The 17,439-nt window shown below is 36.1% G+C and overlaps 2 protein-coding genes across 7 annotated transcripts in view; one reads left to right on the plus strand and one right to left on the minus strand.

The window, feature by feature from the left end:
* The window catches only part of LOC150080892 (NAD-dependent protein deacylase sirtuin-5, mitochondrial-like), a 146,651-nt gene extending 142,662 nt beyond the window's left edge, over positions 1–3,989 (minus strand). Inside the window, exon 1 of one of the 2 annotated variants that reach the window (XM_090381285.1) lies at positions 3,746–3,851. The gene's annotated coding sequence lies outside the window, so the exon portion shown is untranslated. The other variant, XM_090381284.1, reaches the window with a different exon arrangement.
* A 193-nt stretch (positions 3,990–4,182) lies between these two features.
* Positions 4,183–17,439, plus strand: part of Adck5 (aarF domain containing kinase 5) — a 322,035-nt gene continuing 308,778 nt past the window's right edge. For 4 of the 5 annotated variants that reach the window (XR_016547387.1, XM_090381279.1, XM_090381281.1 and 1 more), the window contains exons 1-3: positions 4,183–4,275; positions 4,515–4,676; positions 10,104–10,375. Coding sequence is in view for 4 of the 5 variants with exons in the window: in XM_090381279.1 (XP_090237405.1) it covers positions 10,110–10,375 (266 nt within the window). In the remaining variant the exon portion in view is untranslated. The remainder of the gene's footprint in view (positions 4,276–4,514; positions 4,677–10,103; positions 10,376–17,439) is intronic. The other variant, XM_090381280.1, reaches the window with a different exon arrangement.

Raw genomic sequence — 17,439 nt, forward strand, 5'->3', positions numbered from 1 at the left:
TTATTCAAAGAGGTAAGTACCATCAAGGGTAAAGGGAAGGGTTTTTCCTTATGTAAAGGCGACTGTGGTAGTCTGAGACAGTATTTAAATTCTATATGGTGGGACCAACTGATGATTTTACAAACAGCAAATTCAAAATGGGAAACATTCAAAGAAATAATCTTGGAAGCTACTAGAATTTTCATACCAACTAAGAAATATTGTTCAAGATTTAGGCTTAAGTGTATGTCAGATGAACTAATGAGACATGCGGCAGAGAAGAAAAAAGCATCGGATACATATAAATTAATTGGTCACATGGAAGCTTATGATAGATATAAGCTTGTCTGTAACAAAGTCATAAGGGAGATTAGGCAGATTATGAGAAATCTTTGGCAAAGGATGCAAAGGAAAACAGCAAAGAGTTCTTTATCTATGTAAACTCTAGAAGAAAAGGGATGAATCAGATTGGTCCACTGGATATTGATGGTTCAACTGTTGATGATCCCGCTCAGGTGGCTAACAAACTAAATGATTATTTTGCATCTACATTCACACATGAGGAGTTATTTAGGGAGGGGAATGCCAGAGGTTAATTGAACTCTGGCAGTGAGCTAGGTGATTTTGTAATAACTGAGAAGAAAGTGGAGGAGAAATTGTTGAAGATAAACATAAAAGAGGCACTGGGGTGGATGGGATCTATCCAGTTATATTAAAGGAGGCAGCAAAAGAAGTAAGCGAACCCTTAGTCATAATTATGAGAGCTTTTTTGGACTCAGGGGAGGTACTACCCATAGACTGGTGATATGAAAATGTGACCCCAATTCACAAAGGAGGATCAAAGGCTGACACAAGTAATTATAGACCTGTGAGTTTAACTTCTGTTCCAGGAAAATTAATGGAGGCACTGGTTAAAGAAGCACTGCAGGATCATCTAGAGACTTCAGTTATACCTTGGACACAGCATGGTTTTGTTAAAGGAAAGTCTTGCCTGACCAATTTGATTGGATACTATGACGCAGTCACAAAAGAACTGGATGCAGGGAATAACTTTGATATTATAGATTTGGATCTTAGAAAGGCTTTTGATACTATTGCACATGGAAGACTGCTGCACAAATTGGAGCAGTGTGGCACTGGTGGCAAATTGTTGCTATGGATAAAGGGATGGTTGAGTGGCAGAAGACAGAGAGTGGTAATTAATGGACACTGCTCATCGTGGACTAATGTTATTAGTGGAGTCCCTGAGGGTTCAGTATTGGGTCCATTGTTGTTTTCTGTATTTGTAAATGATATTGATGATGGTATATCAAGCTTAATGTCCAAGTTTGGAGACGATACAAAAGTTGGCAGGGTTGTTAAGGACACTACTGACAGTATGCTACTGCAGAAGGATCTGGAAAGGTTGAGCAGATGGGCTGAGAGGTGGCAAATGAAGTTTTACATTGACAAATGTAAAGTACTACATATGGGAAATAGTAAATCCTGAGCAACGTATCAACTCTGTGGTACTACACTGACAATGGTAGAGAACGAAAAGGAACTGGTGGTAATTGTGCAGGCAGATATCAAGTTCTCTGAGCAGTGCAGACGGGCTGCAAGAGTAGCTCATGGTGTCTTGTCAATGATATTCAGGAATTTTTCTAGTAGGGATAAGGAGGTGATTATCCTCTTGTATAAGGCAATAGTCAGGCCATGCCTTGAGTACTGTGTACAGGTCCGGAGGCCTCATTTTTGGAAGGATGTAGAGTTGCTAGAATGAGTACGGAGAAGGACAACAAGATTGGTGAGGGGTACAAAGCGGTCCTCTTACGAAGAAAGGCTTAAGTTCTGCAAATTGCAGCATGTGAAAACTAGGTACCTGCGAGTTGATGTGATTGAGTTGTATAAGGCCTTGAATGGTTTTAGCAGCCTCAATGCTCATGGGATTCTTCCTTTTGCCCAGATTAAGAACCGGAGGGAGAATTAATTCAAATGGAGGAAAGACAGTTGTAGAATAGATGTGTGGAAATTTGCCTTTAGCAGGGGGTAGTTGATTGCTAGAATAAACTTCCATCTGCCATTGTGGAAGTCCGTAGCTTGTATAAATTCTCTTATATAGCTTATTCTTCTATATAAGCTTTCTTTCTTGCATCATATTCCTCTACGAATGCTAATAATAACAAGAACTGCTGATATAAGCTGACATCTAAATTTAGAAAACTGAGGTTAAAACAGAAATTAAACTAAAAATCCATTTGGGATTAATTATGGAAGGTATGCCACATGTTGTGCGAGCCTTTCAACTCTTCATTTGGCTAAATTATGGGGGGTCCAAAAAGTCTTTGTTACATCCTTGCCTGGGAATGGGAGTGGTCCACTTTCATCTCATAGAGGCAAGCTGATCACCTTTATCAAAAACTAAACCACTGCCTACCCAGTTTCATTTATGAACTGGCTCAACAGTCTGATATTTGCTAGGGTGCAAGTTAACAATGCCATAAATAAAAAATTAAAAAAATAGGCTATGCAAATTAAAATTGGGGGGAAAAGGTGCAATTTCAAAATTAACAGGTCTGCTTCATTTTAAATTAAGTTACATTTTGCCAAATTATTATTTCACTAAGGTCTGTAGAGAATATAAATACATTAGCTGCTATCAGTAACATATTTTATAAACATCATTATTTTGAATTCAAACCCTGCTGAAAAGATTGTGCTTATTTTGTAGTTTATTCCTTTTAATGCATACCTACAACTGTTTACAAATAAAGCCTGGTCATGAAAAGTAAATTGTTCAACCAAAACATTCTCCTTTCATGGTTCTCTAGTCAGCAATCAACAAGCTATTGTTATTCATGCAGTTCTGCTGCCAATGAAGTGGTAGTCTGTGGAAATCATCCTATGGTTCAAATGCACTAGATCCCTAAACTCAGAGGGATGGGTGGTGGGTCAAAAGGAAAAGTGAGAATGTTAAATAAAATATTTGTTGTATCAGAGCTAGTTAGTGCTGAATAGTAATCGTTTAGGCAAATACAGTCTTATACAAATAAATTGCAGATTGGTTTATATAAATCAATTACAGATTGATTTATATAAGACTACATTTGCCCAAATATACTTTGTACCCTTTTTTAAAAACAAAACAAGTTAACAATGCCATAAATAAAAAAAAAAAAAAATAGGCTATGCAACTTAAAATTGGGGAAAAAGGTGTAATTTCTAAATTAACAGGGCTGTTTCATTTCAAATTAATTAAATTACATTTTGCTAAATTATTATTTCATTAATGTCTCTAGACAATATAAATACAATAGCTGCTATCAGTAACATATTTTATAAATACCATTATTCTGAATTCCAATCCTGCTGAAACGTTTGTGCTTATATATTAATGACAAACTATATATTTCTCTACTGATAACAGTATTGTTATCAGTAGCAGAAAAATTTTACAAACAAGCAAGCTTTTCTTCCTCTCTCTTTTAAAATGCGGCCGCGTATTTTTTCGAAGTCTGAAAAATTTTATAATTAGATATATGTATTCCTTCCCAGACTCCCCAAATAAAAACCAAAACTAAGCACGTCACTTTTCATTACCTATAAGCATGTTTCGTTTTTGTTTTTTTTTTAACTACATATTTAAATCGGCATTTTTCACCAGGATATATTACACACGACCTTGCACTCACTCTTCGATTATACTTAAAACTCAGCTTTTATAAAGCAAATTTCTAAGTGGCTAGTGTTTGTAGTTTCTGGAATCTAGATATACCATGATACATACCAGCTGGCTAATTTTTTAAAAAATCGCATCGGTGTTTAGTATTGGGATATTTAAATATATACCTTCTCTATTAACCCAAATTTAATTAACTGAAACACGAAGTAGTGAACGAACCTGTGAACAAGTAGATTTTCAATGCAATGCTAAAAGCAAACAACACAAAAGCGACCTCAATGGTAAATTCACTCGTGTGGTCTAAATAATTGGCACATCGCCTATAATGCAAAAATGTTCACTCGCCTACCATTATGTATCACAAGTTTAATTTTGTAACACGAGATGTCACTCTATTGCGTTTTGCCTCCAGCAGTACACCCTGTGTGCCAAGTTCTGTACAAATTATTGTAAATCGTTAAGTGTTACAAAAAGTTAATTTTAATTTTCGAAAACTCTTTGACAGTCTTGATTATTATAGCAAAATGTCATAGACGCTATTGATTAAACTTATATATTGAAGTATTTCTGCAAATTTATTTCTTCACGACAGCTTCTCCTGAATTGCAACTGTGTATGCGCTTATATCTGTAAAGGTAAGATGCTAAAATTATGGAGGGAGAGAAATTCGATTTTGCTATTAACTTAAAATATTTTTTAAAAATGAAATGTCACGTTCGGTAAGGTAATTTGTTACTAGTCTTACTTTTTGAAAATAACGCTTGTAATATTTTGTATTTGGTATAATACAAAAGTACCACAAGCACTAATTTAATAAGGCTATTTTGTGGTTCAGAGCAATAATTGGAAGTTTTTCTTTTGTTTGTTTACATAGTAACATGGCCAGCAGGACCGATTCTAGGCTGATGTATGAGGTGCAAACGCACTCCTCTGTGCGCTTGGGGCGGCCCCGCGCGGATGGACAAAACATGTGATATAAACTGTGTCTACGGTTGATGATCAAGGCCGTTTTTTCGTGGGCCTCCACTAATTCTAGGTAAAAAAAAAGGCTCGGTTAGCAGGGAAAACATTAAATTATAGATTAATTAATTTAAAATTGTTTCTTTATTTACTTGAAAACTGAAAAAAAAAAAAAAAAAAACACTACCACAATAAGAGACCAACGAGTATTGGAAAGTAATGAACTGTGCTACAGGCTTCAGTATATGAGCAGGATTTGGTGATCTGTTCAAACACATCACACGAACATTTATCTATGTAACAAGAGTACCATTATCTAACCATATAATTTATCATCTGCGTTTGATAAGCAAACATATTACATTTTCTTTAATACATTATATGGGCTTTTCTCCTAAATTTTTTTATATTTTAGCAGCTCTTGAACTTAATATTTTCTCTTGGCTTATGTCCTCTTCTTGCTCTCTTGACTTTGCATTTGCTGTGCTCTCAAAATGGTTATCTTGCATTGTTATGTGTACTACCTCCAAGGTAAATCTCATCACGTCAATTTCAAAATACCAGTGGGATAGGGCAGGACCAATCTGTAATATTTGGTGATCGTGTGAAAAAAAAAAAAAAAAAAAAATTGGTTCCCCTAATTCTTCAACACAAATTTTGTATACTTCACATTTGTGTGTAAGGAAGAACATAAAAATTAAATTTTTACTACAAAAGCATATACTTAAATTACTTTAAAATTAACATCATTTAAATATTACAATATATGTATCTAACAATAAGAAAAACAGTAAAGTAAAATTAACGAAATACAAAATTTTACAAAAATAGGACTCTTCTCATTTTTGCAGAAGCAAATGTTTTTATTATTTTATCTACATCAATTTCATCTAATACTTCATGTTTGATAATTAACTATGTCAATTTCATCTAATACATCATGTTTGATATACTCGGTTCATGCAACTTTTGTCTGTCTCAAAAAAATAGAAATTACCAAATTTTCTGAAATCCCACCCTGCCTCCTGTAAAAAGATATTGGCCTCTAGGGCTGATTACTCCTCTCTTCCTAATCTCTCAATTTTACCCTCTAACCCTTTCAGTGAGAGTCATTTATCTGAATTCTTCTTTAATGGTTTAGACCTCAAAACAACCCTAATAACCTGCCTCTCTCTAATTCTGCTGATAACATCCCTAACTTTGTTATTAAGCTTAAGGCACCTACATTTTAGAATTATTAGTCTCTCTATTTAACAAATGTCTTATTGAAAACTTTTTCCCTCCATGCTGGCATGAGTATTCTATCTTTCCCATTCCTAAAATCTATAATCCTAAACTATTTAAAGACAGGCGGCCTATTGCTGTATCCTCCTCACTGCTTAAGTTGTTTCAAAAATCCATTCTACCTCTTCTAACTTCACAAATTCTGTCTTCTCTCTTCTGCATTCACTGGAAAGAAGAATATCTCCACTATCAATAATCTTTTAGAAACTACTTTTCTTGCCTTTTAATGCTATTAACTGAAAGTTCATCTTGGCCTGGTTTACTTTGATTTATCCTCTGCATTTGATACTATTCATCCATTGGTGCTTCTATACTCATTGGAAAAATTTTATGGTGTACAAGGGAATTTTCTCTTTTCATTCAGAAATCCCTCCTCTATAGAACCCTTATATTACAGTTTAATGATTCCTTGCTAATTGGCTGGAATTTCACAGGATGTTACTCATTCTACCTTTCTCTGCTTTAATCCCACCTCTATTGATTATTCAAATGGCCTTACTGCTAATGCTGATGATGTTAAAATCTGGGCTATCTTCACTTCGATTCAGGAGGCACAGCAAAACAACTCACTTGTTACTAATTCTGTTGCTGTGGTTACCAATTATATTAGCCTGTGTAGCCTTCATATTAATTGTGATAAATGCACCCATATCTTTCTCCAAGAAAACCTTTCCATTTAATCCTACCCTTCTTACTGGTTCTCAGACAGTTAAGTTGTTTTTTATAAAGATCTTTGCATACTCTTTGATACTAAACAGGGCTGTGCTGAGCCATTTTAGTACCTGAGGCAAGAATAAAAAATTGTGCCCCACTGTTAATCATAGCAACATTGGCAATTATTTAATCTTTCTTTTGGCACCCCTTTCAGCTTTTAATCTGAGGCAAGAGCCTCATTCACCTCACCCTCAACACTGCTCTGATACTAAACTTGTTTTCATTCTCACATCAACTTTCTTAGTGCTCTATCCCAGAGTGAGATGTAGCTTTTCAAGACCATTGTCATTGGCTCCTTTATGTCTCCAACTCAGTTACCATTATCTGCTATATAAAAACCTATGTTTTTTCTTTTATTTTATATGCAATTGAAATCTAATCAGTTGCTGCCATCCCACATTAAGAGTCACCTCTTGGTTGAATATTGGTTATTATACCATCTCTCAATAAATAATGATAGAAAAGTTAAATTGGGTTCCATTCAAAAAAATTGCTTCGTGTTAAATCTCTACAGGCAGTTTCCAACTCTTCTCAAATGAGGCGCCTCTGTAGCCAGGTGGGAAGGAGCAGCAGTGCATAGCACATGCTTCTTGATTAGACCGGGGTTCGAGCCCATCACCACCAAATACGGAGGATGCGGAAAGGTCAGGGAATGACCACTGCATATCCCAGAGCAATATGGCCTTAGTTGCTAATGCTCCTAAAAAAAAACCAAATAACAAATAAATAAATCTTCTCAAATGCCTGGTTGTCATCTACTGTTTGGGATAAGTTTGGCTGGTATGTTCTTCCCAGGAATACTAGACAGAAGTCATCGTTTATCTCTCTCTCTTATTTATTTATTATTTTTTTCTTTTCTCTTGATATGTTGTTTCCATATTCATTGCTCAAACTTATTCAGCAATTCAACATTGATATTTTATTCTCTGTAGACCACCAATACTTATTATTATTATTATTATTATTAGCCATATGGTGCAAGGAAGCTTGAGGCTTATGCTGCACCAGCCAAAAACCACACAGAAACTGTTGGCCTGTAGTACTGTTTTGTGTGTGTTTATTTATATTTTTATTATTATATATAATCCTTGATTATAAATAAGACTCATTTGTTATTATTTATGTATCTTTGTGATCTTATGTATATGCTTCTGGCTGTATTGTGTACGTTGTCTCCAGTCAATTATGTATTCACCTGGTGCAGCATATAAATAGTATTTATTTATATTTTTATAATACATTATATTTTTGCATTATAATATTGTTTATATTACTTGAATAGAAACAGTACAAAGTATTTACTGATGTTATCAAGGCAGTGCTAAATGGCTGTCAGAAAACTGCTAGTTTTCTGGAGGGGAGTGGGAAATGGACTGATAGTGTGTAAAGTCAGCCATAAGCAGAGGTGGAATTGATTCTTGCAATTTTTCTATTGTGGCATGCAGTAGCCTGAAAACACATGTTGGAGGGCCCACACAGGACTATCAGTTAAATGGGGTGCATTATACACTAATGCTAGGAGTATAGTAAATAAATTTAATTTTCAAAGTCATTTTCTTACCTTTGTAGTTTCATACTGCATACAGACATTGTTGCTTTTTCAGTCTTATCTGCCATTATTACCTCTTCGAAAATGTAACTGTGTTACATTAATTATGATACAATGTTCGAGTAAACTGTCCGTTATGGAAGATGCCTACCACTGTACTGAGTGATGACTAGACTTTGGATAAATGCATATATTACTCAAATATTACAAGTAATACTGCGTATTCCTTAACTTGAGAATTTTTTCAAATGTTTTTCTAGGAACTACGTAACAAGGCACTGTACCAATTAAATTAGCATGTTTGTTCGGTATTTGTTTTTTAGGAGCATTAGCAACTAAGGCCATATTGCTCTGGGAATATGCGGTGGTCATTCCCTGACCTTTCCGCATCCTCCGTATTTGGTGGTGACGAGCTCGAACCCCAGTCTAATCAAGAAGCGTGTGCTTCTTGAAGAAGCACTGCTGCTCCTTCCCACCTGGCTATGGAGGCGTCTAAATTAGCATGGGAGAGAATTTCACCGAGCATGGGAAAATTTCTCAAGTTGGCGTGGGAAACATTTTAATAAGTTGTTTTAATGCTACCGACTACATCAGCTGAAACCTTTTTTGTTAAGCATGCCAAAAATTCAATCTGTTTGCTGGTAAAATAGCATTATAGTGAGATATGGATTATAATATAAGAACAGCATTATAGCAAATCAGCGTAAAGTGAACAGTGTAATTTTTGAGGTAAATTTAATGCAGTTCACTTTACTCTGATTTGCTATAACGAGGATCTACTGCACTACATATGGATAGCAGTAATCCCACAGTAACATACAACTGTGTGATATTACACTCAGGGTAGTAGAGAATGAAAAAGACCTGAGGGTAATTCTGCAGTCAGATATGAAATTCTCTGAGCACTGCAGACGTGCTGCCAGGACAGTTCATTGGGTTTTGTCAGTAATACATAGAAACTTTGCTAGCAGGGATAAAGATAAAGACCATTGTATAAGGCAATGGTCAGTTGTTGTTTGTTATTTGGTTTTTAGGAGCATTAGCAACTAAGGCCATATTGCTCCGGGATATGCGGTGGTCATTCCTTGACCTTTCCGCATACTCTGTATTTAGTGGTGACGGGCTCGAACCCCGGTCTAATCAAGAAGCATGTGCTACGCACTGTTGCTCCTTCCCACCTGGCTACGGAGGCGCCCTGCAATGGTCAGTCCACACCTTGAGTACCATATATAGGTCTAGAGGCCTCACTTTAGGAGGAATGTAAATCTGCTGGAATTGGCACAGAGAAGGGCAACCAAATTGGTGAAGGAAACAAAAGGGTGCTCTTACCAAGAAATGCTTCAGTTCTGCATATTGCAGTGTCTGGAGACTAGGAACTTGCAGGGAGATCTGATTGAGGTGTTTAAGGTAAGCTAAATGTTGATGGCATTCTTCCTCTTGCTGAGACTACACATATAAGAGGGTATAAATTCAAGATGAGGAAGGATGGTTGCAGAATAGATGTGCGGAAGTTTGCTTTCAGCCAGCTCATGTTTGATTGTTGGAACAGGCTTCCATCTGTTGTGGAAGTATGTGGTTTGAATAAATTCACGGAAGAACTAGATAAATTCTTGGAGGGCATGGATGGGTGAAGAAAATGAATTTTTTTTTTGGCTACTGCTGTATAAGCTTGCTCTCTTGCACCATTTGCCACTAATATTACTACTACTAACCTAGTACAATATGGCCTAAGATGTTGATGTTCATAAAACACTTGCCAAATTTGTCCCTTCCTTGCATCTGTTGTGTGCATTTGTGTGTACAAATACCAGTTTTGGGAGGGGTTAAATTTTTGTTTCATATTTTAATATTAAATATATATTGCCATTGAAGTTAATTCCTTTCAGTTGTTTTGAAATATTCATTATTTAAATAAAATTTGAAAAAAATAAATTTGCTTCTCATGTTCTTTTTCAGGAAAGGATGTTTTTTAGAAAGTGTTCAGTTTCAGCATTCTCAGCTGTCTCATATAGACAGAGTTTTAACCCATATTTTAAGATATCAGCTAGACATATGTTTCTGAGGACTGATGGAAACAGACCAAACAAAGTATTCACATCAAAATCTTTGGTGATGTTCACTGTTTTAGGAACTGTTGGCATTGGTTCATTAATTTGTTATAAAATGCTCAGTGTTACCCATAACAGAAAAATGGATGTTACAGTTGGAGGGATATACAGATTTTTGAGGTATGCTTTACTTTTAATTTAATCGTTACAAATATTTAATGAAATTCTACTATAACAAAAATATTTCTAGGCTCCAGCTAACTTCCCTTGTTATTAAGGTAGCTTTGTGAGTCTCAATTGATCAAAATAATTTTAACAAAAATTAATTGCAGAAAATTATTTGCAAAGTCCACTTATGCTTAAAAATATATTGGTTCACAATGAAAGAAAGAAAAACTTTATGTGAAAATTATAAATGGCATCAGTGTTCTTCCCAGGACCTAATGGGCACACTTCCCAGTGTGCCCATTTGATCCTTCCCAGGATCAAATGGGCACACTGCCCGGTGAATTTAACTGACCGCCCGGCTAAAATTTAAATGATTCTCCCGGTACCATATGGTACTGTTCACTGATCTTGATCAATATTAATTCAAACATACTATGCGATCGAGGTCAATGCGACAGGAGCATATGATGTTAAATTATGCAATTAATTTTTGCCCTGGATTGCTTAAGTCACATTTATAAATAACAGAAAATTTATAATATTGTGAAGTATTACACTTCCCCACCCAGCTGGCAAAATTTTCTGGGGAGAACACTGGGCATTAGTCGTAAATCTGCCACGTTGTAAATACAGCTATAGTAGCATTGGCTTGAATTTGAAAAAAATTAAAAGACAGAAAGAGAATTTCTTTCAATACCACATTTTTTTTTAGATGTTTCAGGAAAAAAGAAAAGAAAAATCAGATTATGTGTAATGATGAATTTGGCTGCCAGTAGTTCTTTTTTTTTTTTTTTTTTTGTTTTTTGTGAAAGAAGCAAAAAAGTGTTCAAATTGAAAATCAGATACAGGTTCATAATGAAAGTGTGCCCATGTTTTCATCATTTGAAGTCTACTTGAACTCACATATTTTTGATTGTACCAAAGCCCAATTTTCATATTAGCCTATCAGCAGTCATGAAGAGGATTATTCAGAATCCATGCTTACAGGGTCACTTCAACTCCATGCACCTAAATTTGAAAAATCAGCAAAAAATAATTCAGTATTGCTTACTTTTTTTGATGCCACCTTTATTTTGAATCTTTTCTGAACACAACTGTGAAAAATCCATTTTTTTTAAATTAAAAAATATTTTAAATAAATTTTTGAAATTGAAATTCCCTTTAGACCTGTCGATGAGCAAAATGAAAATTGAAAAAAAAAATCATGGAATTGGATGTCACCCTGTCAATTACAGGTGTCTGCTGCATAAGATGGTGTGTCAACTGTTTGATTCTGGATGATGCTTCAATGTCGTGAGGCCAGAGAATATTACTGAGAGGAAAGCATACATGTTTCAGTACAGCCAGCTTGCTATCAATAACTGTATATGACAGATGCCACTCAGCACATGCTTATAATTTGTTAACTTAATTTGTGGATTTTTCCTAATTGTGTAATAATTAACAGACTTTTGGAATTTTCAATGGAGAAATCAAAGTAAACATTTTCAAAAACAGCTGTTAGGCGTTTTATGTCTGGATGGAGTACAACAAGAGCACAAACTGCTGAAATATTGTCTGGACCTCCAGAACAAATGTTCTGGAGGTCTTATCAATCTCGTGCACCTGACTTAGGGTCAGATGCATGAGATGCAGTGGGAGCAAAAAGTTTAGCATTAAAAACAAAAACTGTTATTAATATGCAAAATCTAACAAGTTGTGTCTGCTGTTTTGTATTTCTAAATGTGTGGATTTCATAGAAATAAAATATGCTTTCAAAACTATCCTCTCTACACAAAATATTTTTTCTCCAGTTGCACATTATTTTAATCATTTTATTTATTTATTATTAACTTTAACATCTGTATTCGATTTTTTTTTTTTTTTTTTTTTGTTAGTTGTTGGTGCATTGGCTTCTGTGGCCATAATGCACCTCCCAAAGTTTTTGCATTTTGTTCTGATCCAAGCCCGAGGTGGGATTCGAACCCACGACCTTTGGGTTGTTAGGCAGGCACTTTACCCACCTGGCTAGCCCGGTCGGCATCTATATTTGGGAAAAATAAACAGGAAATTACCACTTCTATATGTTACAAATGTTCAGTAGAATTTGTTGGGGTTGGCCTTGGTTCAGTAATTAGTGTGTATGGTCAAAAGTAAGGAGGTTTCAAATTTGAGCCTCTACACTGCCATGAAAAATGCATGGTCAATTGTGAACTTAGCACAAGAATTTGGCTTGCCTCAATAATTAATTCAGTGCATGTGCAATCACAACAAATATGTAAACTCTTCTGGCCTCAGCCATATCTTGCAGCCAAAATTGCAGTCAAGGTGAGCGGACGCGCTTTGTCACGGCTCCTCAGTTAAGTGGATTGGATTACTGTTGATTAATGCTTTTAAATATTTGATTTATTTAGATATTGTTGGATTATTTTGTTATAGGTTTTCCTGTAACAGTTTGATTTTAATAATATTATAGATATAATTTTTTAAAGTTAATTTTCATTGATATTTGGCTAATTTTATAATGGTAGTTACGAGATCTGCCTTAAAACTTCACAGGGTACAGTTATTGATATCAAATGGAAATAGCTGATGCCGATTTACAGGTGAGTCACGATTTAATCCGTTGCGGAACCTGTGGAATGTTTTCCAAGGTTGACCTGGTGACTAATCATAGCTCACCTGGGGATTCTTTTCTTTGTGATCGATGTAAGGAGTGCACCAATCTTAAATTACAATTTGGTGCACTGATGGAATAAATTTGAGTTCCTGAAAAAATGGATACTTGCCCTTGAGAATAATGCATCTGGGAGCTCATCAGGGACTCAAGACTCCAGCAATCTACCAAGTGATGCACACCCGATTCGGGCTTCAAAACAGAAAAACCAAGTGCAAACTACTCTGGTTAAAAAGGACATTGTTTTATTAGGATACTCCATTGTCAGGGAAATGGGGAATATTTTTTGTAATAAGGATAGGTAGAGTAGAACCATAGTATGTCTGCCGGGAGCAACTATTAATGATGTCACCAACAGATTGACAGATTTTAAGGGGAGTAAAGAGAATATTATTATTCATGTGGGACAAATGTACACGATCTGATGATTTGTTGGAAAAATGCAGGACCATGCTGAGGAAATGCTGCGAACTAGGCCACAATGTCTATGTGTCTGCAATTCTGCCCAGACACGATAGGAGGGATTATATGTTAAAAGCCTTGTGGATTAACTCAAGACTTGAAGGACTCTGCAAGGCTTTGGGGGGGGGGGAATTTCTATCATTATGGCCCACACTTGTAGGTAGAAGGAATTTGTTTTGTAGAGATGGGATACACTTAAGCAAAGGTGGTGCAAAAGTTTTTGCCAGTATTATTGAGGCAGGTATATTAAAGGTTCGGGGAAACTGCTAGTTAGGGGGGAATGTGGGTAATACTGACATGCGTTTATCTGATAATATTGGCCAAAGTAACTCTTGCACATACCTCAAGAGTTCTTATCTGTTACCCTAACTAGACATATTATCTAGATGTTTTGGGGGCAGAAACGTTTCAAGTGAGCGGGTAGCTAATGCCAGGAAAGAGAGCCTAAAAAACTTCAAGGGTTGTGTTAGGGTTGTTAAATATACAAGAACAGTAAGTCTTAATTGTTTATATAGTGTCGTCAATAAAATGAGTGAATTCAAACTGCTGGTTAAAACAAGTAACGCGGACATAATAGGGCTTACGGAGACGTGGTGCCACCCGGAAATTGGGAATGATGAGTTTCAGTATGGCTTGTATAATGTATTTAGGAAGGATAGGTTAGATAGAAGGGGTGGTGGGGTAATGCTTCTTATCAGAAGCAGCCTGAGTGCGATGATAGCTTTCCCGGATTCAGATGTTTCACATGCTAGTGTAGAATCTGTATGGTGTGAAATAGTTGAAAACAAAGGTATAATGCGAGTAGGAGTAATCTACAGACCAGGTGATTGTGAAGATTATGACGAAAGCATCTACATGCAAATGGAATGGGCAAGTAAGCTTCAATGTCTTATTATGGGTGATTTCAATTTGCCTCTGATTGATTGGAGTAAATGGGAAAAAAACTCGACATCGGGGAACAAAATTTTTAAATTAACTAGATGACTGTTATTTGTATCAGCATGTCAGGGAAAGTACTAGAAAAAAGAATATCCTAGACCTCATCATCACCCATGAATCAGATGACATAACAGGGCTGACAGTAGAGGAACCAGTAGCAGGAAGTAATCACGGAGTTCTATGGTGGACGATGATGAGAGAGGTAGCAGCAATAAAAGGCAAAGGAATGGGTTTTAATTTCAGAAAAGGAAGGCGCCTCCATAGCCAGGTGGGCAGGAGCAGCAGTGCGTAGCACACGTTTCTTGATTAGACCGGGGTTCGAGCCCATGACCACCAAATATGGAGGATGCGGAAAGGTCAGGGAATGACCACCGCATATCCACGGAGCAATATGGCCTTAGTTGCTAATACTCCTAAAAACCAAACAACAGCAGCAACAGAAAAGGAAATTACGATGCCTTAAGGTACTACATGGCCTCTATTAACTGGGTAGATATTGTACACAGAATGAATACATTTGAACTGTGGTATGCTTTTAAAACATTAATCACAGGTGCCTTGAATGCGTATTTACCATTAAAAAAATACTCTATGAGGAGGGTTCCAAGTTGGATGAATAGTGAAGTTGCCACATTACTTGAGCAGAAAAAGGTGACATGGAAAGGTTACAGAGCAATAAAAAGTACTGAAGCCTATAACAGCTACAAGATGATCTGTAATAGAGCCACAGAAAAGGTTCGACAGGCAAAGGCATTTTATGAGAAATCACTAGCAAACAGAGCAAAGAAGGGGGATAAGGAATTCTTCACATATATAAATACCAAGAAGAGCAGGACAAACCAGATCGGACCTTTACATAAGGGAAAGGGGATAGTATAAAATACACCAGCTGCCGTTGCAGATGAACTCAACAGTTATTTTGCATCGATATTTACAAATGAAAAACCTATTGTGGCAGTAGGAAATTGTGGGAGCGAAGTTGAAAAATATGTAATTAATGATATTGAAATTTCGCAAGATTATTTAATGAAAAAACTTTCAAGCCTACAGGCCAGTAAGGCTCCTGGAGTTTGATGGAATATACCCTATAATCTTAAGGGAGGCAGCAAGTGAGTGCATTGAACCATTGAGGCTAATTATGTGAGCATCACTAGACTCTGGGGAGATTCCCTTGGGTTGGAAAAGTGCCAGTATATCTCCCGTACATAAGGGTGACTCTAAGAGTGAAGTGGGAAATTATCGACCTGTCAGTCTGACTTCAGTGGTAGGGAAAATCATGGAGGCAATCATCAAGGGTGGAATTCAGGATCATTTGGATCGAATTGAAATTCTCAAAGATACTCAGCATGGTTTTGTAAAGGGAAAATCATGTTTAACAAATCTGGTTCGCTATTTTGAAAAGTCCACTCATGAGCTGGATTTAGGGAATAATTTCGACATTGTTTATTTAGATTTCAGCAAAGCTTTTGACTCACCCACATGAGTGGTTGCTTTATAAGCTGGAACAGGTTGGAATCACTGGGAAAATCCTTAGATGGATAGCAGGATGGCTTCAGGGCAGGAGGCAGAGGGTTGTGATAAATGGCTATTCCTCAGATTGGGTTGACGTAAGAAGTGGGGTTCTCCAAGGAGCAGTATTAGGACCACTGTTGTTTTTAATTTTCATAAACCACATTGATGAAGGGATAGAGGGCGTGATGTCTAAATTTGCAGATGATGTTAAAATTGGTAGAGTAGTTAATGATCACTGTCAAGCTGAGCTTCTTCAGAGAGACCTAGATTGACTTCAGGAATGGTCAGAAAAATGGCAGCTATGCTTTAATCCAACGAAGTGTAAGGTATTACACCTGGGAAACAGTAATCCCAAAATAACTTATTCACTTGGTGGAGTTCAACTAAACCCAGTACTGGAGGAAAGGGACTCGGGTGTTACGATACGGTCAGACATGAAATTCTCTGAGCATTGTAAACAGGTTGCAAGGAAGGCCTATGGTGTCCTATCAATGATCTATCAAACTTTTCCAAGTAGAGATAGGGACGTGATAATTCCATTATATAAGGCTTTTGTTAGACCACACTTGGAATACTGTGGTCAAGTATGGAGACTGCACCTAAAGAAAGACATCGAGCTTCTTGAAAGGGTGCAAAGACGGGTAACTCGCCTTGTGAGATCGGCAAAAGGGCGTCCTTATGAAGAAAGACTTCGAATATGTGGGTTTCAAAGTTTGGAAACTTTAGAGGAAAATTTTGGAGACACCTTAGAGGAAATTTGATTGAGGTGTTTAAGGCTCTGAGAGGCATTAGTAAAATGAATGACGAAATTTTCAAGATTATATATAAATGATGCTAGAACTAGGGGTCATAAATTCAAGTTACGGGAGGAAATGTTTAGATTGGACTGCAGGAAGTTTTATTTTAGCCAGCAAGTTATAAATTACTGGAATAAGTTGCCTACATGGGTGGTAGAGGCTGACAGTTTGGGGAAATTCAAAGGTCATCTGGATAGTACCTTCGGGTGAGGGAAGCACATAGGATGATAGATTTAATTTCCTTTTCTTTTATTAATTATTATTATTATTTTTTTTTTTATCATTGTTTTATTCTTTTTTTTTTTTTTTTTTTTTGGCTGGTGCAGCATAAGCCATAGGCTTTCTTGCACCATGCAACCAATACTAATACTAATATCAAGGATAAACAGAAATTTATTTAGTGTCAGCCAGGGTGGCCATATTTTGAAAATTGATAAGCGGGATAACTTGAAATGAAACGTGTAGTATAGCATGTTTTCCTTCAAAAAGTAAGAGAAAAATATTAAATTACAATTAAAATACATTTTTTTGCCAATCAACCAGTCATAGTATTTATTTGTTATATGCGTGTTGTTAATATGTATTTGTCCTATATAAACTATAATATTATTTATAACAGTTATTTTAAAAATAGTGAGGAAGACTACTTTTACTTTATATTTTTTTCTTTCGATATCACTAGTTTTAAAATTTCTTCTCCTTCCGAAGAT

The sequence above is a fragment of the Mastigoproctus giganteus genome, chromosome 9, assembly GCF_048544385.1.
Source record: "Mastigoproctus giganteus isolate SK-2022 chromosome 9, ASM4854438v1, whole genome shotgun sequence".
NCBI classification, from domain to species: domain Eukaryota; kingdom Metazoa; phylum Arthropoda; class Arachnida; order Uropygi; family Thelyphonidae; genus Mastigoproctus; species Mastigoproctus giganteus.